Source organism: Bipolaris maydis (genome assembly GCF_028858645.1).
Source record: "Bipolaris maydis strain C4 unplaced genomic scaffold PSV08scaffold_16, whole genome shotgun sequence".
Taxonomy (NCBI): Eukaryota; Fungi; Ascomycota; class Dothideomycetes; order Pleosporales; family Pleosporaceae; genus Bipolaris; species Bipolaris maydis.
In genome coordinates, this window is record NW_027093872.1 from 71,270 (window position 1) to 95,080 (window position 23,811).

The 23,811-nt window shown below is 52.5% G+C and overlaps 11 protein-coding genes across 11 annotated transcripts; 6 read left to right on the plus strand and 5 right to left on the minus strand.

Annotated features, from left to right (window-relative positions):
* Nucleotides 1–176: 176 nt before the first annotated feature.
* Nucleotides 177–3,809, plus strand: PSV08DRAFT_374493 (c4-dicarboxylate malic acid transporter; the record flags this gene model as incomplete). The annotated part of the gene is made up of 3 exons (XM_014223365.2): nucleotides 177–1,030; nucleotides 1,082–2,007; nucleotides 2,692–3,809. 3 exons carry the CDS (start codon nucleotides 177–179, stop codon nucleotides 3,807–3,809), a joined length of 2,898 nt encoding a protein of 965 aa, XP_014078840.2.
* On the minus strand, nucleotides 3,801–5,228 carry PSV08DRAFT_210295 (uncharacterized protein). Its single transcript, XM_014223367.1, has one exon. The coding sequence runs from the start codon at nucleotides 5,173–5,175 to the stop codon at nucleotides 3,919–3,921; it is 1,257 nt and encodes a 418-aa protein (XP_014078842.1). The 5' UTR covers nucleotides 5,176–5,228; the 3' UTR covers nucleotides 3,801–3,918.
* Nucleotides 5,229–5,797: 569 nt separating this feature from the next.
* On the plus strand, nucleotides 5,798–7,819 carry PSV08DRAFT_231024 (S-adenosyl-L-methionine-dependent methyltransferase; the record flags this gene model as incomplete). The annotated part of the gene is made up of 2 exons (XM_014223368.1): nucleotides 5,798–6,151; nucleotides 6,230–7,819. The coding sequence occupies 2 exons, from the start codon at nucleotides 5,798–5,800 to the stop codon at nucleotides 7,817–7,819; spliced, it is 1,944 nt and encodes a 647-aa protein (XP_014078843.1).
* A 1,086-nt stretch (nucleotides 7,820–8,905) lies between these two features.
* Nucleotides 8,906–10,571, plus strand: PSV08DRAFT_210300 (uncharacterized protein; the record flags this gene model as incomplete). Its single annotated transcript, XM_014223369.1, has 2 exons — nucleotides 8,906–9,064; nucleotides 9,121–10,571. 2 exons carry the CDS (start codon nucleotides 8,906–8,908, stop codon nucleotides 10,447–10,449), a joined length of 1,488 nt encoding a protein of 495 aa, XP_014078844.1. The 3' UTR covers nucleotides 10,450–10,571.
* A 221-nt stretch (nucleotides 10,572–10,792) lies between these two features.
* Nucleotides 10,793–11,648, minus strand: PSV08DRAFT_365955 (uncharacterized protein; the record flags this gene model as incomplete). The annotated part of the gene is made up of 2 exons (XM_014223370.1): nucleotides 11,297–11,648; nucleotides 10,793–11,122 (listed from the first exon to the last, which is right to left on the minus strand). The coding sequence occupies exons 1-2, from the start codon at nucleotides 11,522–11,524 to the stop codon at nucleotides 10,793–10,795; spliced, it is 558 nt and encodes a 185-aa protein (XP_014078845.1). The 5' UTR covers nucleotides 11,525–11,648.
* Nucleotides 11,649–11,953: 305 nt separating this feature from the next.
* PSV08DRAFT_231029 (P-loop containing nucleoside triphosphate hydrolase protein) lies at nucleotides 11,954–13,760 on the minus strand (the record flags this gene model as incomplete). The annotated part of the gene is made up of 2 exons (XM_014223371.2): nucleotides 11,954–13,065; nucleotides 13,115–13,760. The coding sequence occupies 2 exons, from the start codon at nucleotides 13,758–13,760 to the stop codon at nucleotides 12,155–12,157; spliced, it is 1,557 nt and encodes a 518-aa protein (XP_014078846.1). The 3' UTR covers nucleotides 11,954–12,154.
* Nucleotides 13,761–14,087: 327 nt separating this feature from the next.
* Nucleotides 14,088–15,551, plus strand: PSV08DRAFT_381636 (Brix domain-containing protein; the record flags this gene model as incomplete). The annotated part of the gene is made up of 3 exons (XM_014223372.2): nucleotides 14,088–14,200; nucleotides 14,252–14,351; nucleotides 14,406–15,551. The coding sequence occupies 3 exons, from the start codon at nucleotides 14,088–14,090 to the stop codon at nucleotides 15,549–15,551; spliced, it is 1,359 nt and encodes a 452-aa protein (XP_014078847.1).
* Nucleotides 15,552–15,578: 27 nt separating this feature from the next.
* PSV08DRAFT_381640 (uncharacterized protein) lies at nucleotides 15,579–16,867 on the minus strand. The gene is made up of 2 exons (XM_014223373.2): nucleotides 16,571–16,867; nucleotides 15,579–16,519 (listed from the first exon to the last, which is right to left on the minus strand). Exons 1-2 carry the CDS (start codon nucleotides 16,693–16,695, stop codon nucleotides 15,655–15,657), a joined length of 990 nt encoding a protein of 329 aa, XP_014078848.1. The 5' UTR covers nucleotides 16,696–16,867; the 3' UTR covers nucleotides 15,579–15,654.
* Nucleotides 16,868–16,890: 23 nt separating this feature from the next.
* On the plus strand, nucleotides 16,891–18,401 carry PSV08DRAFT_334478 (hemolysin-III related-domain-containing protein). Its single transcript, XM_014223374.1, has one exon. It carries the CDS (start codon nucleotides 17,167–17,169, stop codon nucleotides 18,106–18,108), a length of 942 nt encoding a protein of 313 aa, XP_014078849.1. The 5' UTR covers nucleotides 16,891–17,166; the 3' UTR covers nucleotides 18,109–18,401.
* An 84-nt stretch (nucleotides 18,402–18,485) lies between these two features.
* On the plus strand, nucleotides 18,486–20,107 carry PSV08DRAFT_405317 (uncharacterized protein). Its single transcript, XM_014223375.1, has 2 exons — nucleotides 18,486–18,735; nucleotides 18,932–20,107. The coding sequence occupies exons 1-2, from the start codon at nucleotides 18,702–18,704 to the stop codon at nucleotides 19,705–19,707; spliced, it is 810 nt and encodes a 269-aa protein (XP_014078850.1). The 5' UTR covers nucleotides 18,486–18,701; the 3' UTR covers nucleotides 19,708–20,107.
* A 223-nt stretch (nucleotides 20,108–20,330) lies between these two features.
* PSV08DRAFT_17577 (major facilitator superfamily domain-containing protein) lies at nucleotides 20,331–22,204 on the minus strand. Its single transcript, XM_014223376.2, has one exon. The coding sequence runs from the start codon at nucleotides 21,918–21,920 to the stop codon at nucleotides 20,454–20,456; it is 1,467 nt and encodes a 488-aa protein (XP_014078851.2). The 5' UTR covers nucleotides 21,921–22,204; the 3' UTR covers nucleotides 20,331–20,453.
* Between the last annotated feature and the right edge of the window lie 1,607 nt (nucleotides 22,205–23,811).

Genomic DNA, 23,811 nt, shown 5'->3' on the forward strand with positions numbered 1-23,811 from the left:
TAGCTCTGAACGACGGATTCCGCCGCTTCTTCTTCGGTGCAGCAACTGGAGACGAGTGGATCACGGTGGAGAAAAAACAATCCGGGAACAAAGAGTGACATCACCAACACCACCATACTACCTATCCCACCTATTCTTACGCCCTGCATGTCCCCTGCGACCTGGCACTTGGCAGCATGAACCGAACCGCCCAGCATCTCGCAATCAGCCGCCCGCCGCCCGCCGACAGCTTCCCATCTATTGCCAGCATCCAGAGGCCGGCATCACGTGCATCGACCGAGTCGGTGTCGAGTGCAGAGGAACGGCTACAATGGCGCAGTCACTCCAACGTCGCAACCCCATTTCCGGACGCGAGGGAACACAATCCCTTTGATGACCCCAACCTAAACTCGTCATTGCCACTAAGCCACCAGGGCGAGAAGCTTGGGAACGGTGCGCGCGAGCAGATACAGAGAGAAGAAGTCGAGGATGCGTGCCACGACGATTCAAAGACTGACACAAACGCATCTGATAAGACCGAGGAACCTAGGCCTTTGGCTCCCATCATCAGCAATTTCAGCACCAGACGTAGCGCCCGAGGCGGCCTCAAGGATGATGTGCCCGAGAAGAGGAAGCAGCTGAGCTTCAAAGAGCGAATCCGGCATTTTACCTGGACCTGGTTCTGTCTTACAATGGCTACTGGAGGTATTGCCAATGCCCTGTACAGTGTTCCGTTCCGCTTTCGAGGCCTCTACGCCATTGGCTGCATCTTCTTCATCCTCAACATCGTCTTCTTCCTATTCAACTGCGTCATGATTTCTTTGCGCTTCTACTTTTACCCCCGCACCTTCAAGGCCTCGTTTTTGCATCCAACTGAAAGCTTGTTTATTCCTGCCGCCGTAGTCAGCTTCGGCATCATTCTGATCAACGTCAGTCAGTACGGTGTGCACCATCCAGGCCTGGGCAATTGGTTAGAGAAAATCATGATTGTCTTGTTCTGGATGGACTGCGGCCTTGCTGTCTGCTTTTCTGTAGGCATCTACTTGCTCATGTAGGTCATCCCTAGCAGTCACTTCGCTCACGTGCATACTAACCAATCTAGGTGGTCCACAACGACATTTACAATCTCCCAAATGACACCCATCTGGATTTTCCCCGCCTACCCACTGCTCATTATCGGCCCACACGCTGGCAACCTAGCCCCCAAGGTCGAGAATTCAACCACAGCCCTTATCATCATCTTGACCGGTTACGTCATACAAGGAATTGGGTTCCTTGTCTCGCTCATGATCTATGCTGCCTTCATCTACCGCCTCATGACGCAGAAGCTCCCTAAGGAGTCGCTTCGCCCCGGTATGTTCATCAGCGTTGGTCCCTCAGGTTTCACCATAGCAGGAGTTGTCACAATGGGCCAAGAACTTCCGAGGGTTGTCGCGAGTGACTTCATGGGAGAAGGAAACGGCGAACTTGCAGGCAAAGTCGGCATGATCTGCGCAAACTTTCTCGGACTCTGGCTCTGGGGCCTCGCTCTCTGGTTCTTCCTGATAAGTGTCGGTGCGCATTGGTCGTGTGCCAGACGAGGAAAGATGGACTTTGCCATGACGTGGTATTCGTTCATCTTCCCCAACACAGCACTGACAACGTCCACCTTTGCCATATCCCGATGCCTTAACAACAACAAGCCCATCGCATACATTGGCTGCGTCATGACCGTTGGTCTCATAGCCATGTGGTTTTTCGTCATTTTCATGAACGTCCGGGCCGTCTACATCCACCAAATACTCTGGCCAGAGAAGCAGGAGGATAGGACCGAAGGAGGCTGGAAGCAACAAACTGCCGAAGAGCAACAGAGGAGACAGCGCGAAAGAGAGCTCGCTGATGGAGGAGAAAGCATCAGAGAGCGCGCCTGGAACAGAGCCAAAACTTTTCAGAGGAGAGATCGGGCTCCTACCTTTGATGGCCAGGGAGCACCTATGCCATCATTGGCTAGGGCCCAGACTGAGACATTGGCTAGGAAGAGGAGATGGAGTTTCAGAAGATGAACCCGTGTACGGATTATAGTCATGACTTGGACTGTCGAGTTGCATGGGAGAGCTCAAGGTCGTTTGTCGCTTTTGTGTCGAATTAGTTGATACCCCTGTGAGCGTTTCGCATTAGATTGTACCACTTTTGCATTTATGGATAGAAAAAATAGCAGCCTATCTATGGTTTATGACAACCAAATTTTAGATTGCTAGTTTGCCGTTTCCAGAAATCTTCTTGGAGTGATGATTTGCATGTTGGTCTTTCAAGACCCACGGCAACAGCCGTGACGTAGTGGGGACCGTTGCTCCACGACATCCCCACCTCGGCTTCTCCGCAATCACTACTCGACGCCAATGTCAAACTCAGATATACCACAACAGCTGGGATAGAAGGCTAAGACTTTGCACAATAGTTCTATAGGGTTCATTTGGTGAGTGTTGGATTCCGCAGTACCCTCGCGTACATTTCGACACACATTGATGCAACCTAAACTTTTTCCCCTTAACCACCCACGCACACCATTTCCTAAGCTTGTCTGTTGTAGCATCCCGATCGGTATATATTTAATCCTTGATACTCGCGTTTCGTGCCGAGTAACACTAACTGAGCAATCATCAGGCTAATTGCAACTTTCGAACATCTCTTTCACTTCAAAACTTATACTCTAGCCTAAAATGGCGACCGGAGATAGCAGCCAGACCGGACCTATTCATTTCAACGACTCCAAAAGTAGCGAAACCTCAGCGAACACAGTCTCAATTAGCGCCATGAGCGACCAAGCAAGTACCGGGCCTAGCGATATCGTCTACACGCCTCCCGAATCTGTTACCAGCATAGCCTCCTCGATCGGAAGTGACAACACCTCAGCAACGACCCTAACAAATGCAAACACACCGACACGTCAGGGCGTCTCGGGCGCAGCTTCAAATATCAGTAAGCGCGAATACATCTACTTTCTCCCATACCCCCTCCCACCCGGCACCGAGGTCCCCTACTCCATCCACCTCCCCGAGAAAAACCCACTGAACCTTCCCTCGCACCAATTCGAGCCTACAAACACCCTCGTTCTCACCAGTCCCCTCCGCACCTTCGTCGACATCCGCGTCTACAAAGCCTTCACCACATCCACCGCCTCCGCCCCCAACAGCGTCGACCAAAGCTCCCAGCAACGCCTCGAATGGGCATTCGCCGGTACCTCGACATCAGTGCCTATCCAGCCGTCCGGCGCATCCCACGGCGGCACCCAAAAGCCACCGGAAGACGAAGAGTGGGAAAACGTAACGCATTCTACATGGAAGCACTGGCTCGATTCACGCTACAGCGTCGGTGATCCCAATATTCCTGTGGATGAGGGTGATATGTATCCCCTGTCTGAAGAGCTGACACTTGAAGTGGGACATGCGTATCATCCAGCGCTTGAGGCGGTGAAGACGCACGAGGAGATGTGGAGGGATGAGGAGATTAAGTCGACGTCTTTCCCTGCGACCGGCACTGGGGGCAAGAAACTTTGCGTTGTACTGCGGTGTCATGATGATGCTGCGGGGGTTCGAGGCGTCATTGTGTGTGTGGGACAGTATGTACAGGGTATACTGATGCAGGGGGATAAGACGACAGTGGAGCGCTGGGAGTGGGCGGCGGAGAATGAAGGGGCGGACGAAATGGCCAAGTGGCAGAGGACAGTGAGGATTGGCGAGGCGTTTTTGCCCTGTGCTGTGTGTTTCCGGGATGCGGTTTTAGCGGTGGGAGGCAAGGTGCGGTTTGGGGAGTTTGAATGGGTAGTTGAGGAAGTTTGGGGGTGGGCGTGAATAAAAAGATTGTTGGAAATGATTCAAACAACAAGTCGGAAAGATTAGAACGCTTAAATGAAAAACCGGGACGGTATGGGAGAAAAAAAAACTCCTCATACACACACGGTTAACAATCGTATCCCCACCCACCACCATGCACATTCCTCGCTCTCCCAAAACTCAAGTTGACCTCGCAACCCCCTTGCATCAACCTCGTAACCCTCAACCCCTCACTCAACACACTCAAGGCCCCGTCCGCGCCCGCATGCCCCGTCAGCGACCCCGGCATCTGCGGATCCTCATCTCTCGCCATAACCCGCCTCATCATCTCCTCAGTCGCCTCTCCCTGAAACCGCTCCAGAGCCAACCGGCGAACCGCCACCTTCCACGTCTCAAACCACTGCTCCTCGCTCACCGTCGTATACCTCTTCACGCCGCGCTCATCCGTCGTCGAAAACGGCCACTCGGCCCTAATAACGGCGTACCTTCTCGTGGCAAAGAACAAGAATGGCCACGAGAAGATCCAGAGAAAAGACAGGTAGAAGAGCCAGCAGACCCACGTTTTTAGACGGAGCGTATTGATGCGGTTCGAGGTGTAGATGTCAATGTTTGCTTCTTCGACGGGGAACGTGACGCTGATGTTGCCCCGGTAGTTGGTGGAGCGGAGCAGCCCGATGATCCGGTTTCTGAGCTGCGTTTCTTCGAGGCCGGTGATTTGGCGGCGCAGCCGGAAGATGCGGAGCATGCGGGGGGAGGCGCAGTAGCGGTGGCACCATTCGGTGAGCGAAGGTGCGGGTTTGGTGCCGATTTCTAGGTCGCTTTTTACGCCGGGGGCGCGGTGGGCGAGGATGGTGCCGCGGTGGGTTTTTTCGCCGTTGGGGACGGTGACGAGGGACATTGGGGAGGTGTCGGAGGGGTCGAAGTTTGGGTGGAGGTAGTGTTGGAGGTTGATTACGATGCGGAAGTCTGTTACGTGGTGCGTGTCTCTCTTGTTGTCGTTTTTGCGGACTGTTTCCTTGTGCGTGCCCATTATGTAGATGAGGGGAACGGGGGCCGAGTTGGCGTAGGCGCGGATTGCCTCTTCGAGTTGGTCTGGGTCGGTGTCGTAGGTGGGCTCCATGACATCGACTGTCTCGACTACGCAGGGCTTGCCCAACTTGAAGCTGGGGCGGTCGTGGTTTGTTCGCGTCGACGGTGGCGCCACATGGCGGATGGGAATCGCTGAGGCGGGAACATGGTTGCTGGCTTCGCTGTCGCTGTAGGAGGGAGGCAGGCCAGAGGGTTCTGGAAGGTCAGTGTAGGCATAGTCGTCTGGTGTTGTGTGAAGCGACACTGCTTCAGGGTCGTCACGATAGCTGGGCGGAGGAGGGACGAGCTTGCCCATTTTGATGTATAGGGGTGCACAGCACGATGGGAGAGGAGTAGTGAGAGGGCAGAGATAGTGGAACGAGGAAGGCGATCATCTGTACTAATAATATCCAGAAGATGACAGGCGACCGGTGAAACGCCACAAGAGTCTCAGCGCCCATTACGTATCAGGCAACCATTGGTTTATTGGCTTGCGAAGGGTTCTGACACGCGCCAAGCATCTGCATCTGCCACCATGATTTCAATTATCATGAGGTTATGTCCATACTGGTAAATGTCTGTAGATGAGATTCACCTTCACGTGCCATTCCTCGCATGTAACTTGAGATGAGGTGCGGCGCAAGCATGGCGCGGGGAAGGGTCAGGCACGGAGACGCTAGTGAAGCTTAACTCCGGAGCCAAAAATTTGGAGCTCGACGCGACAGCGGCCCTGCCAAGGACATTGCATATTCACTGCACAGTCATATCCCGTGTCTGACTGGACTACAACCTCAAATCTGGCCTCCGTCACCCCCTGGATCCGCCGTATATGTGGATTGCGAGCGCGCCCAGCAATTACCCACAAAGCATGGGCTACCGGTAGCTCTCTTCTTCGCGCATTCCACACAACCTCCACCATGGCCTCCAACGATGTTCCCATGGCTGACGCGGCGGCGCAAACCATTGACGCAGCTCCCCAAGCCGGCCAGCATATATCCCATGAAGGAAAAGAGTACACCACAATCAAGGAGGGCCTGGCGCATATTCTCGTCCCACATGGCGTCCCGACTTCGACCGACCCCAAACTCTCCAAGGAAGAGACGCAGAAACAGCAGGTCTTTTATAACCCTATCCAGCAATTCAATCGCGATCTGAGCGTTTTGGCCATCAAGACATTTGGTGAGGATTCTATACGGCGGAAATTGAACAAGCATGAGCAGTTCAGGAAGAAGAACGAGCGCAAGAGGCAACGCGCGCAGGCAAGTCGGGCAGCGGGAGATGCGGCGGAGCCTGTCGACGAAGCGCCAGGAACTTCCGGCGCCGAGGATGAAGCGACTAGAAAGAGGAAGCTTGCAGAACTTGAACTGGAGAATACCGCGGGTCCTTCCAAGAAGCAGAAAATTGCCCCAGACGGGAGCGAGGAAGAAGTGGAGAGCGGAGAAAAAACATCCTGGAAACCACCCTTTAGTATCCTGGACGCACTATCTGCTACCGGCCTGCGTGCTCTCCGATATGCAAAAGAGATTCCCTTCGCAACCGCTGTCACTGCCAACGACATGTCTCCCAAGGCGGTAGAATCGATCAAGCTCAACGTCAAGCACAACAAGCTAGAGGACACCATTACAGCCAACACAGGCAACGCTATAGCCTACATGTACAGCTTCTGCGACAAAAAGGGCTATGATGTCATTGACCTTGATCCGTACGGCACTGCCGCTCCTTTTATCGATGCCGCTATCCAAGCGGTCAATGACGATGGACTGCTCTGTGTCACCTGTACCGATTCAGCCATATTTGCGTCACATGGATACTTGGAGAAGACTTACTCGCAGTATGGCGGCTTGCCCTTCAAGGGCGAGCCATGTCACGAGGGTGGACTGCGCTTGATCTTACATGCGATAGCATCCTCGGCTGCTCGCTATGGCATGGCCATTGAGCCTCTGTTATCCCTCTCTATTGACTATTACATTCGCGTCTTTGTACGAGTGCGAAAAGCGCCCAACGACGTGAAGCTACTTGCTGGCAAGACGATGCTTGTATACCACTGCGAAAGCGGCTGTGGTGCATGGTCTACGCAGTTCCTGGCGCGGAACAAGGTCACCAAGAACAAAAACGGCGACCCGATGTATAAGCATGGCTTTGCTCAGGGACCCTCGGCGGATCAGCATTGCGAGCATTGCGGACATAAGACCCACCTCTCGGGACCAATGTACGGTGGCCCGCTGCATAACGTTGGCTTCATCGAAAGAGTACTAGCGCAGCTCAATGAGGTTGACCGGCAAACGTACCCGACGATGGATCGCATAGAGGGCATGCTGCACACGGCGTTGGAGGAAATCACATTTGGAGCCAAACTGGAAAAGTCAAATGGCGCACAAAAGACGCAAGTTCTCGATCCCCTCATTCCCAAGGCCGATGCTGCAGAGATAGACCACCACCCCTTCTTCTTCATACCCAGCGCAGTTGCAAAGGTAGTTCATTGTTCCGCCCCATCGTTGGCAGCACTACGGGGAGCACTACGACATGCAGGGTTCAGGGTGACGATGAGCCATTGCAAGCCGGGATCGATCAAGACAGATGCATCGTGGAAAGACATTTGGCACGTTATGCTTGAATGGGTGCGGCAACGGGCGCCGCTCAAAAACCCAATCAAAAAGGGAAGCCCGGGACATGCGATAATGGAAAAGGCCAGTGGAACCGGCTATACCAGAAGCACTACTCGAGAGTCGGCGCCTGGCCAGGCGGTGTCTGCCGACTCAGGGCCAACAGTGCAAGAGGATGCCGAAATGGCCGATGGTAGCTCAGAGACAAACGAGCCGAAGCAGCTGCCAACCTACCTCGAGACCAAGTTCGAAGTCAACTTTGACGAAAAGCTGGGCAGGGATCATGACCGGGGAAAGTACGTCCGCTACCAGCTTGCGCCACGCGAAAACTGGGGCCCGATGGCACGCGCAAAATGATTCAGGTGTAGCGAATGGGGGAAAAAGGCAAGTAACGCATCGCTGCTTACAAACGCTGTCGTTGCGATGTCGCCTTGGATTGTTTTGCAGACTCGTCTCCAATAATCATCGTCTCCGCATCTGCCAAACACAAAGACGGGCGGACGTTGCGCAAGTCAAACGTCATCCGTCATCGCACTTGTGCTGAGCCAGGACGACAGCAACCACCACTGGCACCACCAGGTAGTTTCAATTCATCTCGTTCGTGCGCCTTTCATGCGTCTGTTGTTTTTTTCTCTTGGCCGAGACGACCATCTTTCTCTTCTCACGCTGCCTCCAGCACCTTGGGCCGGGTTGACGCTTGCATGCCCGCATGTCCGCATGTAGCAGCCAAGCGGAGATTTGTCTGCATCTGTGCCTTGCATACTGGTTATTAGGCGACGGGCTGATGACGAGCATGTGGATAAACGTTTGGACACGATAGTCGAGGAAGAGCACAGCCAAGGGCAAGACTCCGCGGAGTAGGCTGGCTAGGACGTGCCTGATTTCTCAGCACAGGTGGTAGACCTGATGTAGGCTTAAGCGTTGTGCTACTCCCGACCAAGATCGGAACGCTTGGCCTATTTGCGGGGCGGGAACACTAGCGGCTCAAAACTTCGACTGCTCCACCATGTCATCACGTCGTCACGTTCTTAGCACGCGGCAAATACTGCGATCCACCTGCCATCTTGCCCCCCTGCGCGCACGCGTTCACGCTGCATCGACAAGTTTTTTGCAGGCCCGAAAAGCATGGAGCATACGATCTTCGTCAATAGCGTACTTGATTTGCCCGCCTCGCATGCCCGATGGCATTTCCAAGAAACCCATGTCCTAGCTGACTTCTCTATGAATGCGGCCTTCACTGCCGCATCCGCTCAGTCATGAAATCATGTCGTACTAGCCCTCTTCAGCCGACGTGCCTAGTCGTTGTTGACACACTGCTTGCAAATTGCGTACAAGTGATGCGGTCACTGGTGCACAGCATCTGTGCTAGATGTATATATTCAACTGCACATGCGCCCTACATTCAGACCTCACCAACATTACCCACCGACAACCCTCTTCAACATGTTGACCAAGAGCCTTTTTGTCACTTCTGTGCTTGCGGCATGCGCTGCCGCCGCTCCCAGGCCAGATGTGCCGGGCTACACTGATGCGGATGCCAGCTTCTCCGTCACCTTTGACCCAGCTGAGACTCCCGCCACGAGCTTTGGTCCTGATGTCCAGGTTCCTGTGAGTAGAATTCTCAAAGCCAATTGTGAGCCTAGCTGATCATTCATTAGGCCATCCCTACCACTGCTGGCTCGGCTCCTCCTCGAAGGAGCTCAGACGTAACTGGTGCCACCAGTCACGGCCCCTACTCTGGTACTCCTACTACTACCGGAGCTGAGAAGGCACCTACCACCCTTGGCACTGTCATTCCTCCTCTTCCACCAAACCCAACCGCTACTTACTACAACACCAATGGCAAGCCTCAGGACCCTATGCCCATTCCCTACATGCCAGCTGGTGGTCTCGGCACCAATGGCACTCAGCCTCGTTATATGGTAAACAGCGACTTTGACTACGAGTCCATTACTCTTGGTCTATACCAGGAGTGGATTGAGCTCGATCTGTTCAACAACGGTCTCGCCGTCTTCTCTGAGCAAGATTTCCTTGACGCTGGCCTCACTGCTGAGGACCGCGCCTACATTGCTTTTATGGCTATTCAGGAAACTGGCCATGCCACTCTCCTTTCCAACATGCTTGGCGAGACTGCTCCTCCTCAGTGCACATACGACTACCCATTCCGCACTGTCCGTGAGTTCATTGACTTCAACATGAAGGTGACTCGCTGGGGTGAATCTGGTGTCTGGGGATTCCTTGCCCACCTGGACTCTCGCGAGGTCGCCAACATGCTTTCCTTGTCCATTGCTACCGAGGCCCGCCAGCAAATCTCTTTCCGTCAGATGATGGGCCTTCCACCTATGCCCGTATGGTTTGAGACTGGTATCCCTCAGTCATGGGCATGGACCTACCTTGCCCCATACATCAGCTCCTGCCCTCAGAACACCACTCGTCTGGCATGGCAGAACTTCCCGGCTCTGTTCATTGACAGCCAGCCTAACCCCAACCGCTTCTCTCCCAACGACACCCAGCCAAACGAGGTTGCTGGCCGCCGCCCCTCTGACCCCTCCGACTCTACCATCCCCGCCGATGAGAGCTGTGTAAACGTCAACGCCACTGAGCACCCTGGCTACTCTTGCTCCCCCGGCATCGCACGCAACCGCACTGAGCCCCTCTCCTTCCCCGGCAAGCTCGTCAACCTGACCTGGGAGAACCCCGGTAAGCCTGTTGGCCCCAACATGTCATACATCACCGACACCGTCGCCGGCGCCCCCGCTTTCGTTGCCTGGGTCTCGCAGCTCAACCTCACCTACACTCCTCTGGAGATTACCGGCAACAACACTGGATACACCTACCAGCCTGCCGGTGAAGTCTACGAGGGTGACCCTGCTGCCAACGACACCATGTTTGTTGCTCTTACTGATTCTGACCCATACCTTACTCCCTTCAACCTTAGCATGATCAACCCTCATGTTGTCGCTCTTGGTCTTTACCAGGCTGGTTAATTGGATCGTCTTGGCGAAATTTAATGCATCAAAGGCTTATCAGCCGGTTTAATCTGACAGTTGTATGATTATTGGATGGGAAAGGTAGAAAAGAAGTAGTGTTATGAAGTTGTAATGATACCAATCTTATGAACCAGACAATTTAAGTCATCGAGTATGTTGAGAAGTTCTCTTTTTTTGTAGTGGTGGTGTTTGAGAGTGATTTTGTCTGTTGCCAGTGAACCTTTAGGACCCTTTATTTTAACAAAGGCAAAAATATATATGTAAATATATGGTTATACAAAGCCTAGTAGTCTTAGTAAATCCACAACACATCATCCCCACCAACCTCTCTCTTTTTTTTTCACACCACTCCCCCCGCCCTCTCCATCTCCTCCTTCAACCTCCCCATCTCCTCAACGACAACTTGATGATCATCCCACTGCTTCAACCCACTCACCACCACCACCGCAACCATGCCATCGCACCCTTTAATAAAAACCGGTACTCCGCCCCCGTGAATCGCATACTGGCCCGCCGTCTCCTGCCCCAGCCCTAGCTTCGCTTTAAACGCCTCTTCGTCACCGCCGTACTGGTTCTGCAGCCGCCATGTGCTGGCGGCAAACCGGATCACGGCGGCGCGCTTGCGCGAGACCCAGACGTCGTTGTCGGATGAGGTGCCTGGGTGTGTTACCTGGAGGTGGGGGGTTTGCTATATTAGTTTTGAACTGCCCCATTTCTCCCTTTGTTTGGTGTTTTTTTTTTGTGTGTAGAAATTCTACTGGTAATTGTTTTTTTTTCCCCATCGCAACAAAAAAAATGAAAAGGGGAGGGGGGAAGGGGCCATATGGAGAAGGGAAGAACGTACAGCGTGAAACAAGACATGCGGTGGGGTACTAATTGTCGAAATGTGCACGACGGCTGGTCTCTCTTCTGTGAGCAGTCTTGTGCGCAGATTGACGCCGAGTTTAAATGCTACGTTTCCGTTCCAGAAGGGGAGCGTGCAGTCTTTTTCTTGCGCTTTGATGGCGTCGATGTCGCGGGGCGCCGTGGCGATGGGGGTGTGGTTGGGGACTGTGACGTCTGGAGTTTCCATGGTTTTTTTTCCTCTGTGGAATCTCACACGGAGTAGTGGAGGGAGTCGGGTGGATGGGATTGAGCAAAGTTTCTTTCTAGGGAAGGGATTAAATAACAATTAGGGCGAGGTTTGAGAGGGCTTTGATACTGGGATTGATGGGAAAGAGCGATGCAAAATATAAAGAGACTGGAGAAGGTTGTTTGTTAGTAACACTAAATAGGCAATTGTAACAGTTGCCGATGCCGCCCGTCTGGGCTTGTTTTTTTTTACCAGCTACTATCAATAATTGTGGTTCCCTTGCGGGGAAAGAAAGATGCGCTATTGTCGCCGCTTAATGCTTGCCCCCGCCGCGATCATCGATTTCCTCTTCTTAGCTATAGTTGTACTTGCAAATTTTATGGACGCGCCTTTGGCTGAGGGAACAATTACTCAGGATCGTGTTTGGACTTGCTCAGGACACATGGTAGTTAATCATTACACACTCTAAAATCTATGTAAATACTGAAACAACAGACTTTTGCGGTCCTAGCCTGGGTGCCATCTTCTCCATGGTGCTTTTTTGGACCGGATCAAGCAGCTCGTAGGGTATACGCTAGTAAAGGACTTCAACTCGAAACGTAGAAAATATACATGCAGACTTTTGAGAAATTAACCTTCCTCAGTGTCCATCTGGTCACGTCCTCTTCTCGCACCTCCGCCACGACCCCGTCCGCCGCCTCTGCCTCCACGACCACCCTTGCCCCTCTGCTCGTGAAGATCCTTCATCTCCCTGACTGCTATCCTCTGCGCCTCATTGACTCGCTCCATATACACCATTGCCTCGTCCTTGTTGATAACCTCCTCTGGGATCTGCTTACCAAGCGCATTCTCGATGCGCAGCCAGATTTCAAGATCGTACTGTGTGACAAAGGAAACAGCCTTGCCTGACTTTCCAGCTCGGGCTGTTCGGCCAACACGATGGACATAGGTCTGCGAATCGCTGGGTAGGTCAAAGTTGACGACGAGATCGACAGCAGGAATATCCAAACCACGGGCTGCTACGTCGGTGGCTACGAGGATATCGCGGCTTTGGGTCTTGAACTTGTTGAGCGCACCTAGACGAGCGGATTGCGAAAGCTGGCCGTGAAGAGGAATAGCACCGAAACCGAGAGTGCGGAGGAGGATGGCTATGCGCTGAGTCTCGTTGACTGTGCGGCTGAAGATGATGGTTGGATGACCAATGTTGTCATTTAGCAGGTGGATGAGGTACAGGTCCTTGTACTTGTGCGGGAGGAAAATGTATCGTTGAAGCAGTGTTGAGACGACTTGATGAGACGAGCTGCTGATGCTCACTCGGACGGGGTTCTGCAGGGCGGCTCTTTGCAAGCTCTCAACTTTGCTGCTCATAGTCGCCGAGAACAAGTATGTGTGTCGTCCTTCTCTAGGTAGCACCTTCAAGATCTTGTCGAGGACTGGTCCGAAATCAAGATCGAGCAACCGATCGGCTTCGTCGAGAACCATGTACTTGAGGTGTTTTAGGGAGAAGCCCTTGGTATTCTCCAAGTGGTCGAGTAGACGTCCTTTATACTGTCAGTTTCTGCTCCTCAGGGTTAGGCAGACTAGACCTACCAGGTGTAGCAACAATAATATGTGGTTTCTTAGACAGAGCGATTGCTTGAGGCACCATGTCCATTCCTCCCACCAGCGTTGCGCACTTGACATTGATGATGCTTCCGAGAGCGTCAACCTGCTGTGCAATTTGATATGCCAATTCTCGTGTTGGCGCCAGGATCAACCCAAAGAGCGATTGCTGTTTCTCCAGCAGCGCTTGAAGAATTGGTAGAACGAACGCAGCCGTCTTTCCAGATCCAGTTTCAGCAAGTCCAATAACATCACGACCCTGGAGAGCCAGAGGTATAGCCTGGGCCTGAATGGGTGTCGGGTTCGTGAACTTGAGGTTTTCGCAAGCGTCGCAAAGTTCTTCGCGCACGCCCAGGTCGGCGAATGTCTTCCTTGCCTCGTCTGCGCCAGCCGTAGCAGCTTCCGCCTCTTGCTCGGATCCAGATGAATTCGCTACATTCTGGTCTTCGGCATTTTCTGAACCATCCTCGTCTCCCTCCTCTTCGTCGTCATCGCTCGACTCGGGTTCTGGCGGTGGTGCGGGCTTCGCCACAACTTTTTTCGGCGGTGCGCTCGACGGTCGCGCTTTTTTTGACGACGACGCAGTCGCAACACGCGCGTCTTCGGTTCGCTTTCTCTTTGCAAATCCAGGCATTTTGGTATGAAAAAAGAGTCCAGGAACGGTGTGCGAAAGTTGAAGGCGGTACCAGCCTATGGCACGCATGGACCACCGAAATCTTGGCGAAGCGGACCAGACCCACAGAAAAGTTTCCAGTTCGCGACCGGTCGCGACAGAGCAGCCGATTTCACGACATCGACGGCTGCTTTCAGTCACACACCCCAAGTTCCGCTTTCACCTATTACTGCACCATTCCCTGATTTGTTTCCCAAAGAACTGTGCTACAGAAATCAGGACTGAGGTTCGGAAAAGCCGACTTTGAAGCTATAGGCCCGCCCGAAGGCGTTCGATTGAGCTGTCGCAATGGCTCGTGGAAGAGGAACTGCGAGAAAGAAGCAATCGGCAAAGGACAAGGAATTGGCCAAGAAGCCCGTGGCAGGTCCCAAGTCTATGGTGATTCGGATTGGTGCACAAGAGTGAGTTGGGTTCTGCCAAAAATCTTTAATCAAGCCGCTCACACAGCTTAGAGTCGGAAAATCTATCTCAGACCTCGTCAACGATGTCAGGCATTGCCTGGAACCCGATACCGCTATTAGGCTCAAGGAACGACGTGCGAACAAGCTCAAGGTATGCTTCATCCAAAGGCCCACATTCTTTGTCTTGATCCCTAACAACTTGTAGGATTACCTCGTCATGTGCGGCCCGCTAGGCGTTAGCCATCTACTTCTCTTCTCTAGATCAGAAAGCGGCAATACAAACCTTCGACTCGCCCGTACTCCCCGAGGCCCTACGCTCCACTTCCGCGTTGAAAACTATTCTCTCTGCAAAGATATCATCAAAGCCATGAAGCGCCCGCGATCCGGTGCAAGCGACTACTTGGTCGCACCATTGCTCGTCATGAACAACTTCTTGACAAGTGATAGCGATAGGGAAAAGCTAGGAGAAAAGGCACCACCAAAGCATCTCGAGAAGCTCGTGACAGATATGTTCCAAGGTCTTTTTCCACCAATCCAACCGCACACTACCCCTCTCCATTCGATCAAGCGAGTTCTCCTCCTCAACCGCGAGCCTCCCTCTGAGGACACCGGATCCATCAACATCAGCCTGAGACACTATGCAATTACAACAAAGCAAGTGGGAATACCAAAAGCCATCCGACGACTCTACGCAGCCGAAAAGCTCGTAGGCAGCAGGGAAAGAAAGAAGAGCGCACTTCCCAACCTAGGCAAGCTCGAGGACGTTGCAGACTACATGCTAGACCCCTCAGCAGCGGGATACACATCCGCCTCGGATACGGAACAAGACACAGACGCTGAAGTTGAAGTTACAGCCCCAGTCCGCCAAAAAGTGCTTTCGCGCCGCGAAAAAGAAAAACTTAAGGCAGGTGACGAGACTTCGCACGCCCGCGCCCGCGGCTCTAAACCCCGTGTGGAAAAACGTGCGGTTAAGCTGATTGAGTTGGGCCCTCGCATGAAGCTGCGTCTTACTAAAGTCGAAGAAGACGTATGCGGCGGAAAGGTTCTCTGGCACGAATTTATTACCAAGAGTAAAGCCGAAGAGCAGGAGCTGGAGAAGAGGTGGCAGCAGAAGAATAAAGAAAAGGAGGAGAGGCGACGTATTCAGCGGGAGAATATCGAGAGGAAGAGGAAGGAGAAGGCGGCTAAGGGTGAGACTGCTGAGGGAGAAGGCGAGGACGGCGAAGAGGATGAGGAGATGGAGGATTTTGAGGATTATGACATGGATGATGATGTGTGGCAGGATGCTGCGGATGCGGGTGAGGAAGGTGAGGAAGGTGAGGAAGATGAAGATGAGGAGATGGAAGAATGATTGATGTAAAAACGATCTGTAATGATACCCCGTTGGACGCTTGGATCACGCAATTGTATGCATCTCAATACACGCGTTTTCAACTCCATCGCAATCCACCACCTCACGCTCCCTTTGGCTTCTTAATAATCACCTTCTCCCCATCCGCACTCAACTCCCACCCTACCCCCTCCTGCACAAGCTCCTCCCACCGCCTCTCTGTCGCCCTCTCCACAAACGGTCGATCCGCACTCAAATACGCCTTTCCTAGACACTTGAGCGCATGCACCCTCATATTGCCATCCGCCCACTCCATAACGCTCCGCTGATATCCATCCACCGCCCTGCGCACACGCCAAAACCCCACATAATCATCCGCAACCAAGGCTCTCAGCACGGCTTCAACCCGCCAGTCCTTGTACCCATACTGCAGCTTCGTCTGGCGGGCGCCCGAGAAATCCGACTGGCGACACGCTTGATCGAGGATCAGGAGTCCGACGAATTCGTGGAGGGTAGATGGTGGAAGAGGGTTCCGCGGGTGGATTATGTTGAGCAGAGAGAGCAGCGAGGGGAGATACGAGGCCCAGTCGTGGCACAGGATGCTGACATGGATGGCGAAGGTGTAGGCGCGCAGGGCAAAGGCGTCGGAGCGGCTCGATGCTGTGATTGCTTCGCGGAGTTTACGCAGGGAGGAGAGGACGGTTTCTAGTTCTTGGATCGAGGGTGCAAACGCTTTTTGTGGAATGGACTGGGCGGAAGGGGTAGTAGTTGTAGTAGGTGGTTTAGTGTTCTGGTATTCTGGGGGTGCGTGTTTGGAGAGAGATAAGGAGGAGAAGGAACTTGTGAGTTTGGAGCTTGCTTCGCTGTTTTTTGTGTCGGTTGCGGAGGCGAAGAGGTGGTCGAGTTCTTCGCGGTTGAGGGCGCAGAGTTTCATGTAGCGCTCAATGATGCGGTTGAGGTAGGTTTCTTGCGTCTTGAAGTCGTTGAGTCTGCACAATCAGCGGGTGTGCTGGTTCAGGCGAGGCGGAAGGGTATGGTACCGCGTCTCGCCTTTGCTGGGTAGCCCGTAGCTTTCGAGAAGGTCTTCTCGGACGGGCTTGAGGCGGTTCCATGCGCCGGATGCAGCACGGCGGCTGCTTGGACGGACGGGGTCGGTGGACTTCATGGAGGCGGTTGATATGATTGTGCGGGAGATGAGATGTTCAATTTAGGCCGAGAGATGTTTTCAGCATCGGCCTGTGTCGTTGCTGAGAGGCATTGCGAGCCATGGTGGGCTTGGATAAAGACAGTCGCGTAGTAGGAGACACCATCGAGGCAAGGTGGGATGGAGGGGCAAGCGCGCCCCAGCTTGACTTGAACCACATCGCTACCCCGCTGAGACGTTGTGATAGCAGGCATGCCATGTCATCGATTTCGGGAATACTATTGAGTCTTTGGTGATTATCAAAAAGCGACGTGTGATGCTCGCAAGGTTCACTGGATGTGGCATAGCTTGCCAGAGGTCCCTGGAAGTACGTACCAGTTGGCTCGAGTCCTTCAATGCCGCCTCACGCCATTTAACCCTCGACCACTGGACAACCATACTCGACATTAAGTGAACACTTAATATCTACTTTGATCGTTTCTTACTGCAATTATGGACGCGGTTAAGGAAGCAGCCTCAAAGGCCGCAGATGCCGGCAAAAAGATTGAGGAAAAGGTAGAGGAAAAGCTAATAGTAGTATGGGACGAGTTATCTCCATGGCAGCAAGACAACCATTACATTCAAACTGGTTACCGAGCGCAGTCAAACTCCTACTCCAAGTCATGGAAGAGCCTTGGATACTTGCACAACGAAACGGTCAACATCTACACCCATCTCATCGGGGCTCTCCTCGCAGCTGTGGCTGGCATTGCTCTGTATTTCACATTGGGACCACGCTACGCGACTGCAACTACAGAGGATGTGTGGGCATTTGGGTGCTTCTTTGCCGGAGCAGTGGCATGTCTGGGTATGAGCGGGACGTATCACACCATTCAAAATCACTCGCACGAGGTAGCCGTATGGGGCAACAAGCTCGACTATCTAGGCATTGTCTTCTTGATATGGGGCAGCTTTGTCCCAGTGCTGTACTATGCCTTCCGAGATGAACCCGAGCTGAGGAAGACATACTGGGCCATGATCACGACGTTGGCAGCGGGAACTTCCATCGTATCCACACATCCCAAATTTCGCACGCCAGCCCTTCGCCCCTTTCGAGCTCTAATGTTCGTGCTCATGGGCCTCTCTGCTGTATTCCCTGTTCTGCATGGAATACAACTGTATGGAATCGAACATCTGCGAAGAAGCATTGGACTGGACTGGATTTTGCTGCAGGGCACCTTGTACATCAGCGGTGCTGCCATCTATGCCGCCAGAGTGCCCGAGAAGTGGAGTCCGGGAAAATATGATATTTGGGGCTCCAGCCACCAGATATTCCACGTGCTGGTTGTTCTAGCTGCCGCAAGCCATCTCAACGGCCTCGTCCAAGCTTTTGACTATGAGCACGGCCAGAGAAGGAGCGAAATAACGGCTGCGCTGGGGAGCAAGGGGTTGTAGGTTCGGTGATATAGAGGGCGACGTGATTGGGTACACGACAATGAGGTTCCCGCTGAACTATCCTCCGGGTATCATGGATACGAGCACCTCGGCAGTTGTATTTTGCTCCTTTCTCATATGATGATAGATACATGTGTGTTGTAGAGATGGACATGGCCTTCTTCCATGGCCTTCTGGAACATGCGCTTCTGTACAAATCCAGTAAAACTCTGAGACGGACCAGGGTCAGAGGGTGTTTTGCGCAATGCGAACGCCGCACAGACTGGCCGATGACGCCGTGCCAGCCACCTTCCCCATGAAATGCTACACGCGTGGGCCAGATCTGACCAATCACAATCCACCGCCATAGCTACCGATCTTGCAGCTCTCCTCCCAGCACTTCATTCTCCGACGCCCATTCCTCTGTTTTCTCTTCCATCTACACGTCGCGTCTCTGATCACTGTTTGCACATCGTCGCTACATACCAAATCATCTTTGAAAGCACTCTGCGCGTCAACCTCCTCACTACCTTGCTTCTGCGACGCCAAAAGCTCTTTCGCGAAGCATAACGTCATCCCATACCACCTGCGATTGCAAACCCACGTTACACACAATGACTGACACTGAAATTCAACAAGGAGACAAAGGTACGCGCCTCCCATTCTTCCTATATTCCCATATCATCGAGCCCGGCGCGACTACGTATAGTCAGATCCCGCCCGGCGCATTGCACTCACTCACGCGCACTCTTCGCGCATCCCGGCGCGTTAATGCAGCCTCGGTCGCCTCAATCATGCCTTGGCTGAGAACGTACAACATCATCGCTAACGCGTCTTTCTTCAGTCTCATGGAACTGGGGTTCAGGACAGCCCAGCGGCACCGTTGCCGAGGTCAAGGAGCAGGGCGAGCTTGCCATTGAATCCAACAAGGGCAACACGATCAAGAAGAATGCTGACCCTGAAAACCCTGCGGTTCACGTTGAGAGGTCAGGCAACGATGTCGTGAAGCGTGCCTCCGAACTTCAGATCAATGAAAAGGCCGATGGCGCCAACGGCGACTCCAAGCAGGAGGACAAGAAGGACGACGCCGAGAAGTCGGAAGAGAAGCCGGCTGAATCAGACAAGAAGGAAGATGACAAGCCGGCTGAATCCGAAAAGAAGGATGAGGAGATGAAAGACGCACCTGACAGTGAGGAGAAGAAGGAAGAGGCTCACACTAACGGCGAATCCACAAAGGAGGAGTCCGACGAGACAAAAGAAGACGCCAAGGACGATGCATCAAAGGAGAAATCCGATGAAAAGTCTGACGAAAAGTCAGAGGCTGACAAGGAAGATGACCCAAAGACCGGCGACAAGCGCAAGGTCGAGGAGACTTCTGAGAAAACCAATGGCACCGATGCTAATGCTGACGCTGAAGCTGAGAAGCCTGCTGAAAAGAAAGCAAAGACTGACGAAGCCGATGGTGAAGGCGAAGCAAAGGAGGAGACCGAGACCAAAACACCTGCTAAGAAGCCTGGTCGTCCTAAGAAGGAGAAGAAAGAACCCGCAAAGAAGAAGGAGCCCAAGAAGGCCGCCACTGCCGATGGTACGCCACGCCGAAGCGGCAGGAACAAGGCTTAAACAGCAAAACCCTTGCTGCGGCCCATACTTCAGTATCAACAAACGCACTCTCTCCTCGCAGTCTGAAGGGAGATTCCAAGCACAAGTTTCTTGATATGCGCGTTGAGATTTTGGATACTGTCGGATGTGGTGTTCCATTGCGGTCAATTGGTGAGCGAAAACAGACTGTAGCGTCAACTGAGAAAAACTAAATGAAGTAACGGCAATGGGAGGAAATGGATATGGCAATGGGATGGTGGCGCTCTTGGATCCGGTCTGTTTTTGTCTGCTATCCTAGTGGCGCTTTTTTGTCCTCTTGTTGTACAATAAAACTCTTATCTACGGCTTTTTATGGGAGGATTGGACAAGGGAAAGCGTTTCCAAAGCTAAAAAGGTACATCGAATGCATGCTATGAAATACTAATGTCTGACTGGTGTGTTCTGTAATTAATTGTATGCTGGCCACGCGCACGGATGGAGGTTAGGGTTTGCAAGTAAGGCGTCAGTTTGAATGTTTAACTGGAAATGTACGACTTTAAGGAGACTAAAAGCAACGCTTCCTTAACCCACCAAAGACTTGAAGACTTTGAATGTTGATGATTTGAGAGCAGCGTATACGCAAAGCAAAAACAAGAGATTATATACCATGTTGTCTATTCGTCGAGATTACTTTATATTGCAAAGTCTTTATTCCATGACGGCACAAGTGCCCTGAAACGAAGGTCCCTTTTTAGCCTAATTTATGTTATTCTATCGAAGTTTCGATCCTATACCTTCACTTTCAATATCCACCGCCTTCCCACGCAGGCCCACCTGCTGAACAAAAAGCTAATCAAACTCAACCCAAGAACTGCACAAAAGAAGGCCACCATGGGCTGGGGTCCAACCGTCTCCACGAGCTCACCACCAATCGGAATACAGACCAGGGTTGCCAAGGAAGCTATGAAGTACATACTCCCATAGTAGCGGCCAAATTCTTCTGCTCTGCACAACTGCCCGACGCATGCAGGTGTCAGAGCCATCCAGGAACCCGTGCCGAATCCAAAGAGGGCCGTATAAGCGTACAGTGCCGGCAGTGATGTAGTTCCAAGAGGCAACCAAAGCACCAGCATCCATAATAGGGTGAAGACTATCATGATGAAGAGCGTATTAAACCTCCCAATCTTATCCGCAACATACCCTGGGAGCAGGCGTCCAAGACAAGAAACCCCATTGAGTACCGCAATGAGATAGAACCCAGTATCAGGCGGGAAGTTCGTACTCCGCGTCGCATATGTCGGCAAAATGCCCAACCCCCCAAACAGCACCACCTCGAACCCAAACACACTCAGCGTAAACAAGCTCAGCCTCAAATCCCCATAAATTGAGGGCGAAATAATCGCCTTTTTCTTCGCTGCCGCCGACGGCGGAATCCTCGCCTTCATCAACGCATTCGCCACCCCAAAGCACCCCAAAAACACAAACCCCAGTATCCTAAGCGACCACACATACCCATACTTTGGCAGCGTCGTCCGCAGGACCAGCGGAATCGCCAGCCCACCCCCCGAACTCCCCATCATAGCCACTCCCTGCGCCAACCCCCTCCTCTCCTTGAACCAATGCGCGACAACCGCCAAACTCGTCGTCGTAAGCGCAGCACACGAGAATCCGCCCAGAACGCCACAGCAAAGCAGCATCTGCCAAAACGTCTTGCACTCGGCCAGCAAGAAAACCATGATGAGGAACGCGGCACTTCCGCCCAGCGCGATCCACCGGGGGCCGTACCGGTCGAATAGCGGACCCACCCAGATACCGAGGGCGAGGGAGAGATAGACGAAGAGGGAGGGTATCCAGCCAATGTCTCGTGAGGACATGGAAGAGAGTTGGTGCTGCGACCAGTAGTCTTGCAGCGTGCCGATGGAGACTTGCAGGCCGAAAGAGGGGAAGAGCATGAGGAAGGCGGAGAGGACGACGAGCCAAGCGTGGGGACCGCCTTCGGGAAAGGGCGATTCGGAATTCATATTGGGCGAGCTGAGGGGGAGGCCCGGTTCAGGGTCTGTGGGGTGAGAAGGGGTTTCTGCATCGTAGCTTGGGGTGGGTTTTTCACAGACTTGTTGTGGGGGGTGGTAGTAGGATCTCATTTTTGGGTCGGTGTGGAGTCGAGTACTATGGATTTCTTCTTCAGAGAGTTTGCTGTTGGCGCTGGGTGTTGGTAGGGTGTTTGTCTGGCAGGTTGGACTTGCGATTGGATCCATCGTGACGGAAGCAAACGAAAGAATGCCCTTTTTTTCCTTTACTCTTATGTATTCCGCCGGCCAGTTCAATAGAATATGGACAGATGAGAAGCTAGGGAGAGAGAGAGAGAAAAAAAAAAGGTACAAGTTGCGTCAAGTCTCTGCGACAGCGTGAACCAAAACCACACAAAGAAAAAAAACTTATTCTTGTAACTAATTCTGTCGTAGATAGTCTGTCACATGGAAAGTCCACCTACACGGAATTTACATATCACCGACTACTATGCTGCAGACCCGTTGCCAATCTTACAACTGCGGAGTACGGCAGGCCCGCACATCTTATACCGCATCCAGCACGGTGTGGGCATCTTGGCAGTTTGCGACAACGGGGGCCTCGTTGACGACGGGATTGCGGCAAACGGGTAATCAAGACGTGGCAGGCGGTTGCACAGCGTGCATTATGTGCGCCCTATCGCTTGGAAGGAATGACTAGTGGGACGCCCGGTTTTTCTTCGCACTTGGTGATGACGAGGGTGCCCCGCGGAATGTGGTTGGCTGGGTTAATGCAGGTCGGAGTGGATTTGTTACTCCGATGTTTCTTTGAGGATAATGGGGATGGGAGTTCCGATATCGCGTTCAAGCTACTTGAAATGATGTGATGTTTTATCGTGTTTGAAAGAAGGGATATTTGTATGATTGAAATGCGTAGAGAGATTGAAGAACGTGGTTTGGGTTGTATCGTATCTGGCGGAATAAACTGTGTGATGATGAGAAAGTATGGACGACTAGAGTATAGGTAGGTGGGACGTTACTATTACTAGTTGTAGCCATTTCCGTATTTGCCTATGCTTGGGACTACTCCGCAAGGTTACTTTCGACTCGTATCTAAGCTTCGAGCCACTTATCGTCAACATTGACGTAATTTCTTCATTTTCAGCACCGAGCTTCATACCAGATCCGCTTGTTATGTTGACGGGAGATATGTGTTGTCGAATACCTGGCTACCGAACGATGTTTTTTCAACTCTAGATAGACATTAACTGGAGACCCAGTGCTATCAACAACCTTAACAATTCGGAAGACAAATACATGCCAAGGAACTCGCTTTACTTGCAAATACGAGATAGTATCAACGTGGGAGCTTGGCATGCGTCGTCTAGTGTAGATATTTTTGATTATCAGTAGTCATGCTGGCCAAACGAACGTGGACCTAATAAAAGCAACTGAGAGTCCCAAGACTTTATTGCCTGTTTGGGTAACCAATCTTAAGCATCGATTGCAGTGACTTTTTCACCCAACGAGAGCTCAACGCCAGCACCCAACGACTCTGGACACGCCGTCGCCATTTGTTGGGTCGGTGTAGCTTCGGAGCTAGGCAAACGACGTGCTATGCTGCGGTGAGTTTCAGAAACAAACAGAGAGTGAATAGAACTCTTGAGGTTACACAGAGCATCGACATTCAAATATGTGTGTTTCATCTTACGCGTTCATAACCCTCAGAGCCCGAGGCAATACCTGCCAGCGAGCCCTCTACTTATCCGTTGGGCAGACTCTCGGTCGATCGGAAAAGTCGGAAATACAATTGCCTAACACCAGCGGTATGAAGCCCGCTTAGAAACGCTGCTCCTGCTGCAGCACGACTGATATTATTTTAGTTATTGTACGCTTAGATGTAGTATTTATAGAGTAAGCACAGTCACTGGCTCTAATTTTCTCTTAAAACAATATTGTGGTGCTGCTGATATCCTGTTGTGAAGGTTGGTCGTTTTGGTGGACTAGCCCGCTTGGTCTGGGTTTTCCGACTTTATCGATCGACCGAGAGGCAGAAAGGCCACCACTCAGCATCACGCACTAGGCTCCGCACGTGCATCCGCCGTGCAGCACCAAGCATTGCGGCGCTCCGGCAAGACAT